The sequence below is a fragment of the Coccinella septempunctata genome, chromosome 6, assembly GCF_907165205.1.
Source record: "Coccinella septempunctata chromosome 6, icCocSept1.1, whole genome shotgun sequence".
Classification (NCBI taxonomy): domain Eukaryota; kingdom Metazoa; phylum Arthropoda; class Insecta; order Coleoptera; family Coccinellidae; genus Coccinella; species Coccinella septempunctata.
In genome coordinates, this window is record NC_058194.1 from 31,915,855 (window position 1) to 31,936,871 (window position 21,017).

Sequence of the window (21,017 nt, forward strand, 5' to 3'; positions counted from 1 at the left end):
TTTTTCAGATATTCACCGAATAAATTGTGATACTGACAATTAAAACTGAAACTGAAACTGATTGGCAAACCTTTGCATGGAAGACACCAGAATGAGGTCAACCATGTTTACGTCGACATATCTGATTCGAGCAACTGATTGACTTCCGAAATGTTGTTTCCCTAGAATAGGACTGCATCATTGTTATCCAGGATTGAGTGATTCCAACAAGGAACTCTGTGAAATATATCGTCAAAGATTCTTCGTTGACACCAAAAGTTCCTCATTATAATTACCATCTAGATTCTGTAGATCATCAGATGATCATCATTAGCTCTAGTCTACAGGGATTGTTCGGTTCTGACAGACAGAAAAATAACCCACAATAAACCTGATCTCGTATTGCTGAATAAGCAGTGTCCCCAAACATTCTTCCTACTGATTTCTGTTAACCCTTTCCAGATGACATAATCAACATTTTTGAAAGATATTAAAGCTCTGATTAGCCCTTTCTTATGCCAAATTTTTGTTCCAGTGCGAGCCCGGCCTCGGGGCGAGCGTCATGTACAACCTCCTCTACAACCAACCCCAAAAGCTGATGCTGCTCGCGGGGTGCAGCACGGTTTGTACGACGGTAGCAGAGGCAGCCAAAATGTGGAACCTAGTCGTGGTAAGTTTCTATACAAACGAGATTAACGTTGCGGTTAACATGCAGAGGCGTTTGTTCAACAAGAATCACGGGCCCGGGTGTAATGTTAATTTCATAGACGCTGGCTCGGCCAACGGGGGAATTACAATCTGACCCAAGAGAAAATTGCTCCTCCAGTTGCGGTACTGGGCCGAGCTGATATCGCTTTCCGGGATTAATCTCGGTTCCCGATCGAGGTTAACGGGATGAATCGGGAACCATTTCAGGAATGGACGGACGGGAGAGGGCTCGCAAATGATAGGTCTGATCTGGACGGAGTCTTACGTTTTTGTCGACCACTTGTTTACCATCTCACTCGTGTCGTATGAACTGTTTTAATATCCCGATTTTTCCCCTCATTTCCAAGTATACATACCGGAAAAGTCAGGGAAACGTTTGTAGCAATTTTTTTTTAATTATGGCTTGATACTTCGGAAAATAAGGGTGTATATGTCGTCTTCAGGTACTCAATTTCTTGTTATGTACGGGAGTGTCTCAATTTTATTGAAAGTTAACTCTACATTGACTTTATAACTTAATTTTTATGTTTTCTCGGGAAGGTTTTGAACGAAACAAGATACATTAAATGGAAGAAAAATTCAGGATTTCACCGAATCTTATGCGAAAGGAGAGAAATGAACAATTTTCAAAATACTGAAATGCTGATAAGTGATTTAATACTTGGTTTTTCCACCCCTTGCGTTAATTACAGCTCGGCAACGACGGTTCATACTCAAAATGAGTGATCTTAAAATGTTCTGATCTAATCCTTCCCAGATTTCTGCGAGTTGGATTCCTAGGTCATTAAGAGTAGCTGGATGATTTTCTGAACTTCTCAGCCTTCTATTGAGGTTGTCCCAAACCTGCTCAATCGGATTGAGATCTGGACTTCTTGCTGGCCATTCCATTCGAGAAACTTCAACCTCTTCAAGGAACTCCTGAACGATGCGCGCACGATGGGGTCTGGAATTATCGGCCATAAAAATGAAATTTTCACCAATGTATGGGGCAAATGGCACTACACGTCTTCAAGAATGTTCTTTATATACTTATCAGCATTCATAGCTCCATTATCAAGGTACACTAGGTCTGTGCGGGCAGTCAAAGATATTCCACCTCATACCATAATCGATCCTCCCCCGAAACCAGCAGTATTCAGGAAATTGCACTGAGCATATCTTTCATGTGAACGTCTGTATACAAGGGAACGTCGATCACAATGGTAGAGGGAGAATCTAGACTCATCTGTGAAGAGAACTCTTTCCCAATCGGCCTTTTCCCAATGGATATGTTCTCTCGCAAAATCCAAACGCGCCCTTCGGTGGGCTGGGGTAAGAGCTGGGCCTCTTGCCGCGACACTTATTGTCTTAGTGCACCTCATGAGTTTGCTCAAGCTGAATTTGAAGGAGGCGAGCAGTTGCAAACCGTTGTCTCAACGAAGAAACTCTCAAGTAACGTTCTTGAATGGCAGTTGTTACCCGTGGTCTACCCTGTCCTGGTCTTCGGACATTCATACCTGTCTCCCTGAATCGCTGCAACATTCTGGACACACTTGTATGGGAAACTCCAAACCTTTCTGCAATTCTTGTGTATGTCCACCCTTCTTCTCGCAAAACTACCGCTTGGGCACATTCCTCTTGGGTCAAATTGCGTGTTTCGCGTTGCATAGCGATCGAGTGTAGAAAATCAAACGAAAGAAAAACTATTGATCACTAGAATTGATCGAGAACAACTGATTTTAGAATGGATCCAATACATTCAAAATCTGATAAAATCATCTTTTTTGCGGAGAAAAAACATCTGTATTGAAGAAAACCGTTGAAAGTGGATAACATATGCATGCATAATTCTGATAAAAATAATTATCATTGAGACCACCATGAGTTGTAGAATAACTTTGAGATTTCCATAATTTGCGTTAATTTTTTTGCGCAGTGTATACGAATGCGATATAAGGCTAAAGTCAGGACAATCTACAAATTCCATGCCGTATGTTTCAAGCAGTGAATTATCCATGCAAGCACCTCTAGTAACAGAGACTAATATACCGGATAGCAGCTCCTGAGCTGCTTAATATTCACTAGGTGTTGAGCACCAATTTATAATGTAAATACTGGAACGCTCTATTTTCCTATTTGTTAGGAAGAGTGCCACGCAACACAATCAGAAATTCAGTGTTTCCACATCCAAGGGGCACGGAGCATACTCGGATGTTCAATTATGTAGCTGCATCCGAGAAAATTATCAATTTAAGACGACCTCCAGGAGGTTTGAGGACGATTCGAAACTAACAGGGTTAGCGTAGAAGAAAATAATTTCATTTGCGGAGAAATTACGCGGATTACAGTTATTACCATGGAAACGAACATCATTAGGCTGAGGAACGGTTTATCCTGAGGTTTATTTGATGGTGGCAAGGGGGAACTTGGATCGTCTGAGCTCATTTTCTCAAGGAAAACCAGTCTTACTTGAATCTTGAGGGATTTTTTTTGGTGTGAGGAAAAAATTCAAAATCGGCTTATCCAAATATGCCTCACAGATAGGTAGATATGGTCAAGTCAGCCTACTGTGATCTGTTTGTCCTTGATCTTCAGAAGAAAGGAAAAAACCTTCATTGTTGGCCTTTAGAGAATATTTCTCTAAATCAGCTGTATCTGGGATAATACAAGGTTCAGGAGGAGTTCATATACACAATTGTAGCAAATTCAATGCTTCTCAACTTTAAAAATGAACGTTTTGGTCGAAAACCATTCAGTTAAGAAGTTATCGGAGGAGAACCCAAAGTATTTAGATTTTTGGGCACTCAAGAAGTTAGCACAAGGTCATCGAGTCGAAGAACTTGACAGAGTTGTCTCACAGTATCTCTGAACAATGTTCCAACAGCTTCGGATTTTTTTCCTGATGTTGCTCAGGCTACAGAAACACAGAAAACTCATTCACCAGGGTTTTTAACAAACTGTGCTGTTCTTTCCGGTATCAACACTCAAGATATGGGTTTTGGAGTTTGGTCAGGTCCTCCAGACCCTGTATATTATTGGGTAGATATACTAGAACATTCTTCAGGGCATGAAAACTTGAGTAGCTCCATCAGGCTCGAAATAATTAATCGACAAGTTTCTCAATTTCAAGATTTTCATTATCCACGGTCATTAATCCCATTTCCTTCCTTATTTTCCCAACGATCCTCCAATATCGTACAGAGCAGCTCGTTGTAGTTCTTCCGGAGGTAATCTAATCAAAATCCCATGCATGGAGTATCCAAAAAAAGACGAGTTCGGTAAATAACTCCCGTCGTCTCGGTTCGTTCCTCCATAGCCGACTATGATGAACTCCAAGCCCTGGCCTCCACTCGATAATCCGTCTCGAATCGGGCCCAAATGAAAAATCTAATTACCTCCGGAATGAACTCCAGATGCAGAGATAATTTGGCGGGATACACTCCTTGTGCCAGCCTTTTAATCCCAAAGTATGCTAGTTGGTTTTCCCGAGGAGGAGTATTTTTCGAAGTTAGACTGCGGAATAATTAGTTTCGAGAAGTTTAAACTAGATTCGCCCAACTTTTTCTGGTATCTCTCGTCGGTTTATTCTTGACGAGACTACCCAGTCAAATATTCGTCTTCGCAAATTCCATTTTGCGAATTTTCTAACTCTTAAATTGGGAGCAGAGTGGAAGTTGAATCATTCACTTAGCCCCGTATCTTTTCGGCTTCATTCTTGACTTTGAAGAAGGTCTGTTCGAAACGAGCCGATTCATGGAGGGATAGTTTGCTTTTGTTACATTTTCTCGAAATTATAGTCGATAAGGTTAATCGTAACTTAATACATCATTATATACAGCATAAACGAGGATTTATTGAAAAATTCTTAGCCCACTATAGAACCAAACAAAATTTCAATGTCAAAATATTCTATTACTCAGCATATCCTACTCTTAATTCGATACATTTATTACAGCGAACCTGAAAAGTCTCTAGACTATTCAAAAAAAATGTTTCTTCTTGTTCTGCAAACCAGACCTCCACAGCTTTTATTACCTCCTCGTTGGAAGAAAATTTACGACCTTTTAAACTTTTTTTCAGTTGGGGAAAGAGATGATAGTCGAATGGAGCCAAATCTGGTGAACAAGGGGGGTGTTCAAACCCTAAATCACGAATTTTTTGCATGGCAACATGAGATTTGTGTGCAGGGGCGTTGTTCTGTAAGAACAAAACACCTTTGGAAAGCTTTCCGCGTCTTTTCCTACAATTTTTCCCGTAGAGTGGTCAGTAATGACGAATAGTAGGTAATCTCCGGTTATAGTTCTACCCTTATTCAAGAAATCAAACATGATTACTCCATGTCAATTCCAAAAAACTGAAGCAAGAACTTTTCCAGCAAATTTTTGGACATGAAACTTCTTAGGTCTTGGAGGACCAGAGTGTCGCCATTTCATCGTTTGTTGCTTGGTTTCTGGATCGTAGAAATGTACCCAAGTCTCATCCATAGTAACAATTCGGTTTGAGAAGTCTACATCGTTTTCAAATCGAGCACAGATCGAAAGCGATGCTTCTACCCTTGCACGCTTTTGGTCAACATTCAAACATTTGGGGATCCATTTTGCAGCAACTTATCTCATGTCCAAATTGACGTGAACTATATGATGAACGCGTTCGTATGAAATATTCAGTGCTTCAGATATTCGTTTTAGCTCAATTCGACGGTCTGATAAAATCATGTAATGAACTGCATCGATATTTTCGGTGACTGACTGATACAGAAACTGGCCTTACCGATCGGTCATCATCTTCAATGGAATATTTACCTCTTTTGAAGCTTTCAATCCGAATTTTCACGGTCACATACGAGGGACATTGATCATCAAGGGTATCAAGTATATCTTCGTAAATCTGCTTACCGCTTAACCCTTTTAAATGCACGTACTTGATGATGGCTCGATACTCCAATTTTTCGATTTTCACAATGTCGGTGGACATCTTCTTACTTTTAATTTATAGCGTAACTCTTGGTTTACTTTTTTGACCTCAAACTTCACACTGACACTTCTAATGAGTTAGTGCTCGGTGCTATGGTAACGCAATATTTTTTTTATGCATGGAACTGGTCTAGGCTAACTAGATATCAATGCATCCTCGTACTTCATGGCCCAAGAGAAGAAAATTCATCCTGAAAATTTCTGATATTCACAAAGGAGAGTCAAGTAAAAATTCCTGCCTCTTTGAAACGAGATATTTTCAAGATCTGCACGATATTTTCGTTACATTCGGGAGAAACAAGATCGAATTGTCGCTCTTGGCTCCTTTAAATTCAAGATTATCGAAGAAACGTTAACGTGGGACGTCGTGGAGGTATCAAAGGTTCGTTTTTGTATCACAAAGAAAGAGGGAAATGTATTTCCTTAATCAGATTCCGCTCCGTTGAAGAGCTAATATTTTCTTTCTATTCAAACTCCGTACCGAGCTAAAAAGATCCTCTCTTGAGTTTATTTGCGAAAAATTCATGATTCCGATTAATTATTCCGTTTCCGAGTTGAAAGATTTCAAGAATGAAATTAAAGGGGGGATATTAGGATTTCTGGATCTGGAAGATTGTGAGGATGAAAGTGTACTCAGCTGGACGAGCTACTGGGATTTCGAAATTAGGACTAATGAAATATCTCACTCACATCACCTTTGAAATATTCAGTCTTCGAAGTACTTGTATCCGGGATTTTTATCGAGCTCTGCAAAACAACTTCTATGGCCCTGAAAGTTTTAGGTAGCATTCTATTCGCACAAAAAGTTCAGAATCAGAATCGCCGAATTTCTGATCCAAAAATGATGTTAGAGTCATTCGGGGCAACTGTGCGCACTTTTGCCCTTCAAGCCATACCTTGTTTCAAATGTTGAAGCTAGGAAAATTAAAACATATTCATAAGATAGAGAATTTTCTACTCTATAAAAAAACATCAAAAAGCAAACAAACAAAAACGTTTTCTTTCTGCAAATGAGAATTTAATAGAGAAAGTCGGAGTGCGTTCACATGCCCCGTATTGCGGGTAAGTGTGCGCACCCTCACGGGGTAAGTGAACGCAGTGCTTAGTGAACCACACAATCAAAACAAATTACAAAATAATGTCATCAAAATGTTACAATATTAGAGAAATGCTGTTTATTGTCAATACAGAAGCGCCTTTTTAAAAGCAGTGCATTATTGTTCGTGCCACAATTCTTGGTGAACACAACACTTGATACATTCCCCTGTTGGTGACTCTTCATATTTTTCTGAACAAATAAGACAATATTGATCGAGTCTTAACCAAGAAAATCAACAATGTCATAATTTATTCCTCACTAATGCCCATATAATGAATCTATGCGCACACTTACCCGCGCACACTTTCCCCAGTAAGCCAAAATTTGAATTGACGTTCTTATAGAGTTGAGCAGCTAAGAGAACCTAAAGTTTTTTATTATATATTCAGATTAATATGCCCATGATCGAATAAAATATTGTTTAACACTGAGGGACTCGGAACTTAGACCTGGCAGAATGTGCAGAGATGCTGAAAATTAACAAGAAAACTAGTGAATTTGATTGATTGTAAATAAAAAGTTAACGAAACGTGGCACGGCGCACTCCTATGAAAAACTAATATGGCGATTCTGCGCCCTTGCTTCACCCAAATGAACCCCTCTTTCATTCATTGCATAGTCGAGATAAACGCACTGCGCACACTTACCCACTGCGCTCAGTTACCCCGAATGACTCTACATGTTATTCTGACAACGACTGTCAGAAGAAGAAGTAGTATGCAATATCATCTATGTGGTGGTAGGAGTAATCGATGCTATGCCAGTGGTCACAGATTTTTTTTCAGTTGTTCGAGAACGAAATGAATGAAAATAACAGGTCACTGAAATCTGACAACCTTATCAGCTTGAGGAGAGACCAATCAATGTGAGTCTTTGCGTATCATACTCAAGAGTCTCTCGGTCAAATTTCGATGTCTCATTAACCCTTTTTGAGCTGACTCCCCCATCCAGAGGCCCAAACTTGCTACACCAACCCTGAGATGAACTATTTCAATGAGATCTCATGATTATACACCTTCCTAATGAACCACACCCTTCCTTCCTTCCTTGCTTATACACACGACATCAAACCTGCGATCCTGAGAAGTTTTTCGGCGATTCATCAACTTCATACCTCTCATCAAAGGAGCAACTTTACAATCCCCGAGACTGAAGAGAATAAACCGAAAGCATCGAGTAGTAGGTGGTAAAGACTCTTGTCTAAGTTAGGGAAGCCTGATCAGAGGTGCCACAAATTTAAATAGGTCGTTTCGGCGCGATTTAATAGGAAGGTTTGCTCCTCAATTAGTGCGTGAGGCTCGCTCAGCCTTACGACAAGTCTGAATTTCTGCGGAGCAGTTAGAGCAGGCCGAGTGTAGCGGAGCGTGGAGCTGGAAGCCTTAATCTCACTGTGATTTAATGAAGAATAAGAACGTTTCTACTTATAAAATACCGTTCGCTTCAAAGGGGACTGTTTAATGACGAAAAGGAATGTTTTTACCTGAGTTTCATCCGGGAATTGATTGAATTTACGACAAGGGGTTCGCGAGTCGCAAAAGGTGGAATTTCCTTTATAGCCATGGAAATTATTCCGTTCGATAAAGGGACTGGGAGGTCCGAAATTACAGAGAGAAGATTAAAAAAAAGTCGAAGTATGAACAGGGTCTCGAGGCGGAGAAGAAACGGAGAATTTAGGAAGAGAGAATTTTTTCTGTAACCAATACTGGATGTAATTGAGTATTATGACATTCAGAATTCACTGGAGATTACGTATTTTTCCTCCATCTACCCTCAGCTTCCGCCCATTTACAAATGAATCACCTTGCGTATTGGCAATACAAAAATCAGTTAAGAATCCAATCATTACAGAACAAAATTATTGAACAACCCATCAAAGTGTCCTACCGAGCAAACCCAAATCTTCCCTAGCCTTCTGTTCCTCTAACACGTTCACAATATCAACTTCATACATACGTAACTTCATCTTTTGTCGGTCTTTCTCGCCCCTCGAGTACAATCTCCCGATACAGAATGTCCTTTAACTTCATTCCGCGTTTCGGATTCGAGACACATCTTCCCGAAGCCGAAGCCCAACGTTAAAGATTGATTCGAAGAACGGTGCGGTTTCTCGCGAGGGTATCAATTATTCAGGCGAGGCATTGAAGGACCTCTAGGATATCCCACGATTGAATTTACCTCTCGCGAAGAATACGATCCTTTAGGTATGCGGCCGCGAATCGAATAGGAAGTGGCCTTTGATGGTGTGGAGAGTGAATCGGGAAGGTTTTGTACATTTTCGAAGAGTTGGCGTTCGTCATCTTTGAGAGTCGCTCCTCTAATCTTGTGAGAACACTTTAAAATGAAAAATTAACTAGAAGACGTTTTCATTTATCAGTGAAAATAAGTCAGACTCTTGCACTTCAAGATGACTTCATTTAGATGAATCCCAGAGAAGTCAAAACATCTAAACGCAACTTTTGACCGGTTTCGAGAAAATTTTTCCTCGTCAATACAGTGTAATGCTGAATATTGAAATCTTGAAAGAAATCGGGGCGATGTTCTGAGAAATTCTCATCACGATACGCCACCTATCACGCAAAGACTGAAACAAAACCTCGCTTCCTCTGCAGACTCCTACACCAATTAATCGTTCCCAAATTCAACTACTACTTGCAGTAATCGAGTGTACAACAATTCGTCCAGCGACCGCAGGCATAAATTTCACATCAAAGCCATCGTTGCGTTTCGTGAATTAGGTGGAACGTTCATTATATTCCATCGCGTATAAAGTAGTCAAAGTACACTCCCATCGAATTAGGGTACGTTGGAGAGGATGGCCATTAATGAAATTCATATGACCCCTAAAATTGAATCAAACGCTCGTTTTTGAAGCTCTCTTCCCGGCAAACTCATGCCGGAACAATGAAATTACAGGAATTAATATGAATTATTGTTCACAGCGGCCGCTGGAGTATATGATAAACAGGTTTATGAATTGGGCTGAATGGAATCGATACAAGGTACTATAGATTCTACCGGTGCCTAATCTGAAAAATTCATCACACAGCTAATCGGTTCTTCTGTTGACACTGGACCTAAGCTGACGGATTTCGAACTCAATCGAAATGTCCATTATTCCATCAAATTAGCGTTGTCGTAGCAACCGCTTACTGGATGTTGCCACTGGATACATAATTCATTCTACCTGATTGAATGAATGGATTTGACTTGTAAACGACAACAATGCAACCCGGACATCAAATAAATAATCAAAAAGTGCCTAGTTTTTCCTTTTTTCTTAAATTCAAATCGTGATTAATCACGCTTTTGGAATATGGCACAATATGAACTGGATCAAGATCTGGACGAACTTGGTACTTCTTCCTTAGCCATATATCTTTCCGTGGCAAGTTTCCAATCGATTTAATTTTATTTCAACCCCCACGGAATCTAGCCAGCTTTTGTATCGATCAACTCCGTACAGCCTGGTTTATTTATGAATCATAAATTCATCGGTATAATATATGGGTCGAGGCCTTGACATGGAACTTCTATTTTGGACGACCTTTATTATTTCAAGCTCGTTCTTATCGGCTTATCAACGTTACGGAACATTTCCTTTTCCCTTTCTAGTTTTAAGGAAAGTTTGAATTGGAATTCGACGTACAAGCTTATTGGTAACTACAGGTATTTCATGATTTTCACTGTAGAAATTCGAAAAATAAAAAAAAGACAACAATGAGTCATTAGTCAAGCTGAACGTCCAGCAAGAAAACCAGATTTCAATTCTCTCGATTAATTTTTATTTGGACACTTGAGACACGTGAAAGAGACCTAAAAATCAGGGTCTGCATACTCGCTAGGTCAGAATGAAGTATTGGCAATAACAAATTTGGAATGCTTTGGAAGAAAGTCCTAACTGGGTGAATAATAAGTAACTCATAACAAATGAATTCATTCAGAAACGACTCTTGTTTCTCGTTACTCAGAAATCTAGAAAGAAGAAACTTTTTCGCGCACCTAAAATTTCAATTAGCTATCAGCAAACTTTCCGATAACTTTTCTCGTTTATGAGTTCCATAAAGCCCTCTACGACAATTCATCGCATAGCTACACCGTTTTCGATTGTGAATTTTACAGTTTTGGCCACTCCAGAAGTTCCGAAGTTTATTTGCATGGGAAAGTCTTGATTTTTATTGCGAACATTCCATTTTGAATCGTTTTCGAGAGAGATCTTGATTGCTACACCGAGAGGTTTGATTGCTGTGTTAAAAGAGTTGTTGAATTATCCGTCATCTTCAAATGTTGTTATATATTTGAATAACTCGTCCACAAAAAATGTCTGCTCAAGTTTATTTTTGTTTGTTTTCTGTTTGATATATTAAGGAGTTGTATCAAAGCAGGAAAAATTTAATATGAAAATGAATCACTGCTGTAGAATGGTGGACAAAAACCGGTTGCAGAAACTGCAAAGGCTGGATTGTGTTGGTGGTACGGGAGTTATGCACACAGCTCCTGTGTGCAAATAAGTTTCGTAAGTAGTTTGGACAAAAAGTTATCCACGTGGTTTACTGATGTATCAGAATCAGAAAGAGGCACCAGCATTGGCGTATATGGATCTACACTGAGGATCTATGAAGCCCTGAGAAGCGAACCCTCTATTTTACAGATCGAGACACTGGCTGTTTAAGTATGCGCTCAGGAGTGTCTTAAAATGAACCTCAAAGGGGGGCATATCTATATCACCACGGATAGTCAGGCCAGAGGTTCCTGGAATCAAACTGCCAAGGATCTCTGCTGACATGGGAGTGCCGTAATACCATAAAGCAAGTGGCCAGAGGTAATAAAATGACTCTTCCATGGGTACCATGGTATTGTGGTGTTGAAGGAAATGAAAAAGCCGATAAACTTGCGAAAAAAGCATCAAGGTTTACACCTGCTGGACCTGTGGGCTTGGAAAAGACCAATTTAAGGCAGCGGCCCAACAATGGGAGTTGAACAACAGGATAACCCTCTGGATAAACACTCCTGGACTTACTCAGTCAGAGAAATTCGTGATGATTTCACCGACCTACACCAGAAAACTGCCAAAGCTGTCACGAGCTGAGCTTCGGGTAATGGTGGGACTGCTGACAGGACACTGTCGGTACGAATATCATTTTTATGTATGCGGAAGTCAGCAGATGAGATTTATAGGCTCTGTGGATCAGAAGCAGCTCTGGTTGTTGACTAGATTGAACTAGTGGAGTTGGTTCAAGTTGAGGCACATCTAATCACTTCCTCTAGATCCAGATTCAGATGAAGGGGTAAGAAACACTTTATTTGCGATTATTTGCTGAGTCTTAGCATAGTTTGGAAAAGCTATTGCGACGCCCTTTCGTACATAGATTCATCAGAAGTCCAGTTGGCTCAGGTTAAGGCTCATCTTATAACATCATTATTTGGGTCGATTGTGGCTTCACTTTCCCCTCATTCCAGATAACGAACTGTACAACCTCGAAGTCTAAATTGGAGATTAAAAGAGGCCAACGAAATCAGAGAACCAATAAACCGAAATCGAATGATCTCACCTCGGGAGCGTCGAGGAGAAGCGGAAAAAAATCCATTAAGCAAATAATCAAAACAATTTGCGAAGAACGAAGGCGCGAAGCTCATAACCTTCGGTAATAAGCCGTCGAAGCGATCCATAAATTCGTCCGTTTCCCCATTAATTACTTTACCCCATCATCCGGGGAAATCCGTGAATAAATGTGGGAAATGAAGGGCGGGAAGTTATATCCGTCTTTTGTTATTCGCAGGGCGTCTCGATCGCGGTCCGCGAACGTGATAAGATTTCATTAAAACTTACATTGTACGGCCAATTAGGGAGATCAAAACTCGAAGTTAGGGAGACGGCGGCGCGGTGGCGGTTCGACGGCCCAAAACTCGATTAGATCACGACTGGAGCTTCAAAGGGACCGCCGCGATCGCTGATGACGGATTGAGTTCGCAGATCGAGCCTTCGGAATTGGAAAAAGGAGCGGAATCGACCTGACGATAATAATTGCCGCCGCTAATCCGATTCGCGATAACGTGACTGAAAAGAATGGGGTATTTCCTCCGTGGAGAACTTTTCCGTCGATTGGTATCACGACAAGCTGAACCGCCTTTTCTTCGGGCTTTTTACTCGAGGAAAGGAGCGCTTTGGTGTTTTTTTTTTTTGCGTATCCAGTTGTAACTTCCTAGAGAGTTGTTTGATTCTGATCGATATGGACTCAGAAGACGAGTCTTTCTTGTGCAGAACTTTCATAATAAGATCGTTGTAGCTCGATTAGTCTTTTGGGAACCGCGACCATGTAGCAAGTCGTTAACATTCTTAGGGGCCTTGGCCGTAACCTCGTGAGTATTCACTTCACAAACCTTTTAGGGCTTTCACTCCCAATCTCTGAAACAAAATTAATTAAAAATGAAATCAACGATTTGCTCCTGCAAATAAATTTCAATCGATATCGTGAGTATTCAGGACAGGTTTTCCCATATGAGTGGTTCTTAGGCCAGCCAGCTCTGGACACTTGCACACCATGTGTTCAGCTGTTTCTGCTTCTGATCAACAGAGCCTACAAATGAAGTTTGTACCGACAGTGCTCTGTCAGCAGTCCCACCATCACCCGAAGTTCAGCTCGTGACAGCTTTAGCACTTTTCTGGTGTAGGTCGGTGAAATCAACACGGATTTCTTTGACTGAGTAAGTCCAGAAGTGTTTATCCAAAGGGTTATTCTGTTGTTCAACTTCCATTGTTGGACCCCTGTCTTATATTGGTATTATCCAAGCAAACAGAAAGGCTCAGGTTCAGCAGGTGTTCACCTTGATGCTCTATTTGCAAATTTATCGGCTTTATCATTTCCTCTAACACCACAATACCCTGGCACCCGTAGAAGAGTCATTTTATTGCCTCTGGCCTATTGCTTTATGGTATTACGGCACTCTCATGTCAGAAGAGATCCTTGGCAGTGTGATTCCAGGAACCTTAGCGGGGCCTGGCTTTCCGTGGTGATATAGATATGCGCTCTTTTGAGGTTCATTTTAAGACACTCCTGAGCGAATACGTAAACAGCCAGTGTCTCGATCTGTGAAATAGAGGGTTCACTCCCCAGAGGGCTTTATAGATCCTCAATGTAGATCCATATACGCCAATGCTGGTGCCTCTTTCTGATTCTGATACATCAGTAAACCACGTGGATGACTTTCTGTCCAAACTACTTACGGAACTTATTGCACACAGGAGCTGAAAGACCTCCATAAACTCACCTTGACGCCTTAACTGTACTGTATCCAACAGAGAAAGATTTCCTCATGACACCAAAAGATTCCATGCTCTTGGTTCAGTGTCAACATCCAAGTGATCGTTACTGCCAAGCAAGAATCGAGTGACAGAGTCAATTGGAGAAAAGGTTTGCTTCCATAGGCAGGGAAACAGAAATCTGCTTTTCTACAACTTGTCAGACTATCTAGAGGCACTTTGAAGCTCCTTTAACTAATCACCAAAGCAACCAACTTGGTTTTAACTGATCAACTACTCACCAGGGGCGTTGAATGAGGGAACTGTTGGCCAGGAACTTTGGATTTTCTGGTTTTATGTGAATCTAGGCGTGCATGTGGCCACGACACATAAATGATCAGGTGTAGCGGGTTTCCTGAGACACCTAGGGCATTATGGTTCATCTGGGGACTGCGTCAGAAGGTTCCTTCTTCTCCAATGGACCACCTCTAATCTAAAATCAATACAAGAAGCGATATAATTAACCAAACGTCAATAAATCAATTCAGAAGTATCAGTAGTTCGAAATCGAGAAATCAAAGTTCTTGGGCTAATCCCACGAAGCGAGGCATACTCATCGGCAATAAACTCGACAACGGCAGTCCTTCAACAATGAATCTAATACCACTCAGTGGATCATTGCTCCGCGAACCGATCTCGAACTACCGCTGCAGATACTACAATGAAACTCTTCCCCATTCCCCCGTTTCTCCCCTTTCGCATTTTTCGTTATGGGAATAAAATTGCACTTCATAATTCTCCGTTATTGCATTTTCCGGCATCGGGCTAAGAGCCAGAGGGTCCTCTAGTTTGCGCTATGGTTTCAACCATCCGAAACGGACCGAATGCTCGCGAATCGTCTCAATTAGTGGGATTAACCACCGGCAGCGGAAATCTGGGTGAAAGCAGGCGAAACAATTTTTTTAATTACCGCTGTTATAATATGTTCGACACGGGGCGTATCGATTCCGCGCGAAATTAAAGGTACCGTGGTCCTGGCAGATTCGATTGGAGATTAGATTGGATGTGTAGCGGTTTGCATTGCTGCCTGGTATGGCACGAGCCGTGCTTTCACCAAAATGCAATGAACGGAATTATATCCTGATTATTGATTTATATTATGCATTTGAAACTTGCGTTCGGCGTTTATTCACCACGATGCCAGGGGTTCGGCATATCAACCAAAAACTGGGGAGGTCTCCGGTTTTATAATCAGCGTTGCCAGGGCTCCCATCCCAGCTATTTGCATCTCTGTCTGAAAATCGGGGCGTCCTTCTATTGTCCTAGGATATGGAATGCATAGAAGTTGTTTTCTAGATTCCAGAGAACCAAACAGTGCATGCTTCAATAAGGAATTGCACTCCAGAGAGTCCTTCAAAGTGAACTCGAAAAGTGGAAAAACAAAAAATTCGATTTTCTTCTAAACACTGTTAGATATCCGAAAGTTTGGTATGCAAATATAGGTTTTCGCATACGCTGAATCTATTGCGAGCAATTTCGTAAGCCTATCTGCTTCAGTTTAGATATTCATCTCTGAAATGGCATTTTTCAAAAATAGCAATTTTCAATCTGCTATATCTCCTGTTATATTCGTCTGATCCAATTGGGATTTCCGGTTCGATAATTAGCATTCCAAGGCTTCCACTCTAGCACAAAAACTCGATTTCGAAAATATCGATTTTTTGGGTCAAAAATGAGCAAGGGGTTAGACCCCTCTAAAATGACCTATTTGCTACTCTGTCTGAAAATCAGGGTGTTCTATTACTGTCCTAGGATATGGAGTGCGTAGAAGTTGTTTTGAAGATTCTAGAAAACTAAACAGTTGATGATTCGATAGAGAATTGCACTCCAGAGAGCTCTTCGAAGTCAACTCGAAAAGTGGAAAAACAAAAAAAATTATTTTCTCCTCAACAGGGCCAGATATTTGAAATTTCGGTATGGAAATATAGGTTTTCGAACACGCTGAATCTATTACGAGCAATTTCGGGAGCCTGTCTTCCTTCGTTTAGATTTTCATCTCTGAAATGGCATTTTTCAAAAATAGCAATTTTCAATCTGCTATATCTCCTGTTGTATTCGTCTGATCCAATTGAAATTTCCGGTTCGATAATTAGCATTCCAAGGCATCCACTCTAGCACAAAAACTCGATTTCGAAAATATCGAGTTTTTGGGTCAAAAATGAGCAAGGGGTTAGACCTCTCAAAAATGACCTATTTGCTACTCTGTCTGAAAATCAGGGTGTTCTATTACTGTCCTAGGATATGGAGTGCGTAGAAGTTGTTTTGAAGATTCTAGAAAACCAAACAGTTGATGATTCAATAGAGAATTGCACTCCAGAGCTCTTCGAAGTCAACTCGAAAAGTGGAAAAACAAAAAAAATTATTTTCTTCTCAACAGGGCCAGATATTTGAAATTTCGGTATGGAAATATAGGTTTTCGAACACGCTGAATCTATTGCGAGCAATTTCGGTAGCCTATCTCCTCCAGTTTAGATTTTCATCTCTGAAATGGCATTTTTCAAAAATAGCAATTTTCAATCTGCTATATCTCCTGTTGTATTCGTCTGATCCAATTGAAATTTCCGGTTCGATAATTAGCATTCCAAGGCATCCACTCTAGCACAAAAACTCGATTTCAAAAATATCGATTTTTTGGGTCAAAAATGAGCAAGGGGTTAGACCCCTCTAAAATGACCTATTTGCTACTCTGTCTGAAAATCAGGATGTTCTATTACTGTCCTAGGATATGGAGTGCGTAGAAGTTGTTTTGAAGATTCTAGAAAACTAAACAGTTGATGATTCAATAGAGAATTGCACTCCAGAGAGCTCTTCGAAGTCAACTCGAAAAGTGGAAAACAAAAAAAATTTTTTTTTCCTAAACAGGGCCAGATATTTGAAATTTCGGTATGGAAATATAGGTTTTCGAACACGCTGAATCTATTGCGAGCAATTTCGGGAGCCTGTCTTCCTTCGTTTAGATTTTCATCTTGGAAATGGCATTTTTGAAAAATTGCAAATTCCACTTGAGAATTCGTCAAGACCTAACAGCTGCATCGAGCTCGATAAAATTTTCGGATCTTCAACTAGAAGAGTTGTTCTTTCAGAATATGTATCACATTTCCATCTACGGTTATGTTTATTGAGAGAAAAACTTCTCGAACGGTGACTATCGAAAAATTTGATGGAAGATGGAATCACTTAAATGATCGTCAAGACCGAACGGCTGCATCGAGCTGGATAAAATTTTCAGATTTTCAACTAGAAGAGTTGATGATGTCAGACATTTTTCTTCTCAGTCCTTCACGTACATTGGCAGTAGTTCTATATCCATAAAGTTCATTACTGAAACCTTCATCCAAAATGGGAACGAAATCAGGTTCGAATTATTTTCGTTTCCCGAAACAAAGCAACAAGACCCTAACTATCCCCAACTCAAATCCCGTTTGATCCTCGACCGTCCATAATATCCCTCTTTCCCCCGTTCAAGTTCATATCTACCAACGAATGAATCCTTCGTAGCCCATCAGGTTGAGCCGCACAAAGCTGGCGCGGCTACAAATCTTCTCCGGCACACAAACTTATACAATTAAACAGACAAACGTACACTCTTGAGGAACAGTTCGGTTACAATTTTAATAAATTCAAATTAGTTGAGCTCCTGAGGGACGCGCGATAATTACCCGCCAGGCTACGTGATTTGTATCCCTCACGTGCGCTGCGAGATGATTTTGTGATTAGGAAAGATCAGGGAGATACAAAGGGCTTTTCTCTAGGTGAACAATATGAAGGGTGCTCGGAGGGGAGTTTTGTCTGCTGGATTATCAGAATGAGGTTACACTCGTATCTCCAATGTCTATTGAGGTCGATGGACGTTCGGGATTTATTACTTGAAGAGTTGTTTTTTCAGAATATGTATCATATTTGGCTCTACGAAGATATTATTGTGAAAGTTGGACTTTGCAAAATTCCTAAGAAGATGGGATCAGTTAAAAATTCGTCAACATCGGATAGTTCCACAGAGCTCAATGAAATTTTGAAATACATTCATTACAGCGAACCTGCAACGTCTCTAGACAATTCAAAAAAATGTTCCTTCTTTCTCTGCAAACCAGACCTCCGCAGCTTTTATTACCTCCTCGTTGGAAGACAATTTACGACCTTTTAAACTTTTTTTCAGTTGAGGAAAGAGATGATAGTCAGATGGAGTAAAATCTAGTGAATAAAGGGGGTGTTCTAGTATTTCAAACCCTAAATCACGAATTTTTTGCATGGCTAAATGAGATTTGTGTGCAGGGACGTTGTTCTGCAAAAACACAACACCTTCGGATAGCTTTCCGCGTCTTTTCTCTTTAATTTTTTCCCGTAGAGTGGTCAGTAATGTCGAATAGTAATCTCCGGTTATTGTTCTACCCTTATCCAAAAAATCATCACCATGATTACTGCATGGCAATCCCAAAAAAGTGAAGCAAGAACTTTTCCAGCAGATTTTTCGACACGAAACTTCTTAGATCTTGGAGAACCAGAGTGTCGCCATTCCATCTATTGTTGCTTTATTTATGGATCGTAGAAATGTACCCAAGTCTCATCCATAGTAAAAATTCGGTTTAAGATAGATATCGTTTTCAAAGCGAGCACAGATCGAACGCGATGCTTCTACCCTTGCACCCTCCTGGTCAACATTCAAACATTTGGGGATCCATTTTTCAGCAATTTTTCTCATGTCCAAATTGACGTGAACTGTATGACGAACGCGTTCGTATGAAATATTCAGTTCTTCATCTGAAGAACTGAATATTTCAAACGGATATCTATCCGTTTTAGCAAAATTCGACGGTCTGATAAATTCATGTCATGAACTGCATCAATATGACATAAAATCGGTCATAAAATTTTGTCACTTTCTTCTGTTTGCGGATGACATGAAACTGTTTCGGCTTATAAGATCACTAACTGATTGTTAGTAACTCTGTTACTGCAGATAGATGTCGAAAACGTTTTGGAATGGTGCGTACAAAATGAGTTAGAAATTAATGTGGAGAAGTGTCAGACTATGCGATTTTCCCGGGCTAATTCGGTGGTCTTGTTTGATTATTCAGTAAATGCGTGTATGTTAAAGTCGGTTAGCACAGTGAGGGATCTTGGGGTATTGCTAGATACAAATTTGAGTTTTATGGAGCACATAAATTACGTATCATCAAAAGCTTTAAGAATGCTAGGCTTCATTAAAAGACATATGCAGGACTTTAATGTCTCTTCTATTAAGACAATGTACATAGCTCATGTGAGAAGCATTGTTGAATATTCATGTGTGATATGGTCACCTCACTATAACATAAAGTTTTGCCGAACCAATTATTTGATGAATAATCCTCTTGATAAAGCATTGCGGGCTGCTGGTTCGGTGGAGATAGATCTTTTTCATGTTTCAATTTTTCAACTGAAGAATTATTTTAGGAATCTTGAGGGTTTTCACTGATTTTAGTTCATTTCTTCTGTTTGATATTGTTTTAGGTTCATTGTAAATATGAAAAATGGCCAGTCCGTATAATTAAATAAATAAATATTTTCGGGGACTGACACAGAAACTGGCCTTCCCGATCGGTCAGCATCTTCAATGGATAATTTGCCTCTTTTGAAGCTTACAGTCCAATTTTTCACGGTCGCTTAAGAAGGACATTGATCACCAAGGGTATTAAGTATATCTTCGTAAATCTACTTACCTCTTAACCCTTTTAAATACAGGTACTCTATGATGGCTTGATGCTCCAATTTTTCGATTTTCACAATTTCGGAGGACATCTTCTTTCTTTTAATTTATTGCGTAATTCTGGTTTACTTTTTTGACCTCAAACTTCACATTGACACTTCCAATGAGTTATTGTTCGTTGCTATGGTAACGCAATATGTTTTATATGTATTGAACTGGTCTAGGCTAACTAGATATCAATTCATCCTCGTAAAAAATGTAACAAAAATGGTGAGTTGCCCCCCATTGTGTCATGTCGAACCTGATCCTTGAAAACCCAATCGGATCCAACACACGTCGGAGCCAGTCCTGCGGTTAACCACCCCCATCAGGTTAGCATGTTCCCCATACGCGACTATTCCGAATCTAGCCAGCTCCCTTAAACGTACGTTACTCCCAATCGGCACTTCCTATTCAACGACCCCCCGCGTATCCCGACCGAGAAGGCCAATTATTGAAAAAATAAAGAAAAAATGAATAAACGTCGATTCCTCTTGTGTTTCAGTTATGTTACGGCGCCAGCTCGCCGGCACTCTCGGATCGAAACCGTTTTCCCACCCTGTTCAGGACCCATCCTTCGGCCACGGTTCACAACCCGACCAGGATCAAGCTGATGCGGAAGTTCGGCTGGTCCAGGGTGGCCATACTGCAGCAGGCAGAGGAGGTGAGTATCCCTTACTTATTTCTCCACACTTTCATATCTAACATAGGTGGAAAACTGGACTAATTGGAAACGGCAACTACCATAGTTGTCTGGTTCCGAATCAGATGAGAGATTTCATTTACAATCAAATATACAGGGTGAGTCTTTAACTCGTACAAATGTTTCAACAGTAGATTCTTGAGGTCGAAAGAAACACTTTTTTCCTTTACGATTTTTTCCGAATCTACTCGTTTTGAAAGATACAGGCTGTTGAATATTAAGGAATATTGACTTAAATTGCAAAAAATATAGTTAATAATTTTTGCGATGAAAATTCATATTAATATGATTTCAAGTTGCAAATTGATTTCAGCCTGTAGGTCTGCAGCGTATACAGGGTGGTTAAGAAAAATCGAGTGAAATATCGAAATTTTATTCCCAGAGAATTCAAGCATTTTAAGACTTTCAATACAATGTATGGCCTCCACGGGCATCAATAACAGCTTGACATCTTCTTTGCATAATACACACGAGGTTGTTGAACGCTTCTTGAGGAATTTGGTTCCATAAACGGGGCAGAAGCTCTCTCAGGTCATTTAAGGATTCTGGGGTAG

General features: G+C 40.3%; 1 protein-coding gene across 2 annotated transcripts in view; it reads left to right on the forward strand.

Moving 5' to 3' along the window:
* LOC123314895 (gamma-aminobutyric acid type B receptor subunit 1) overlaps positions 1–21,017 on the forward strand; it is a 118,415-nt gene that overhangs the window by 49,526 nt on the left and 47,872 nt on the right. For both annotated transcript variants that reach the window (XM_044900298.1, XM_044900299.1), the window contains exons 3-4: positions 515–649; positions 20,266–20,424. In XM_044900298.1, coding sequence (XP_044756233.1) covers positions 515–649; positions 20,266–20,424 — 294 coding nt within the window. The remainder of the gene's footprint in view (positions 1–514; positions 650–20,265; positions 20,425–21,017) is intronic.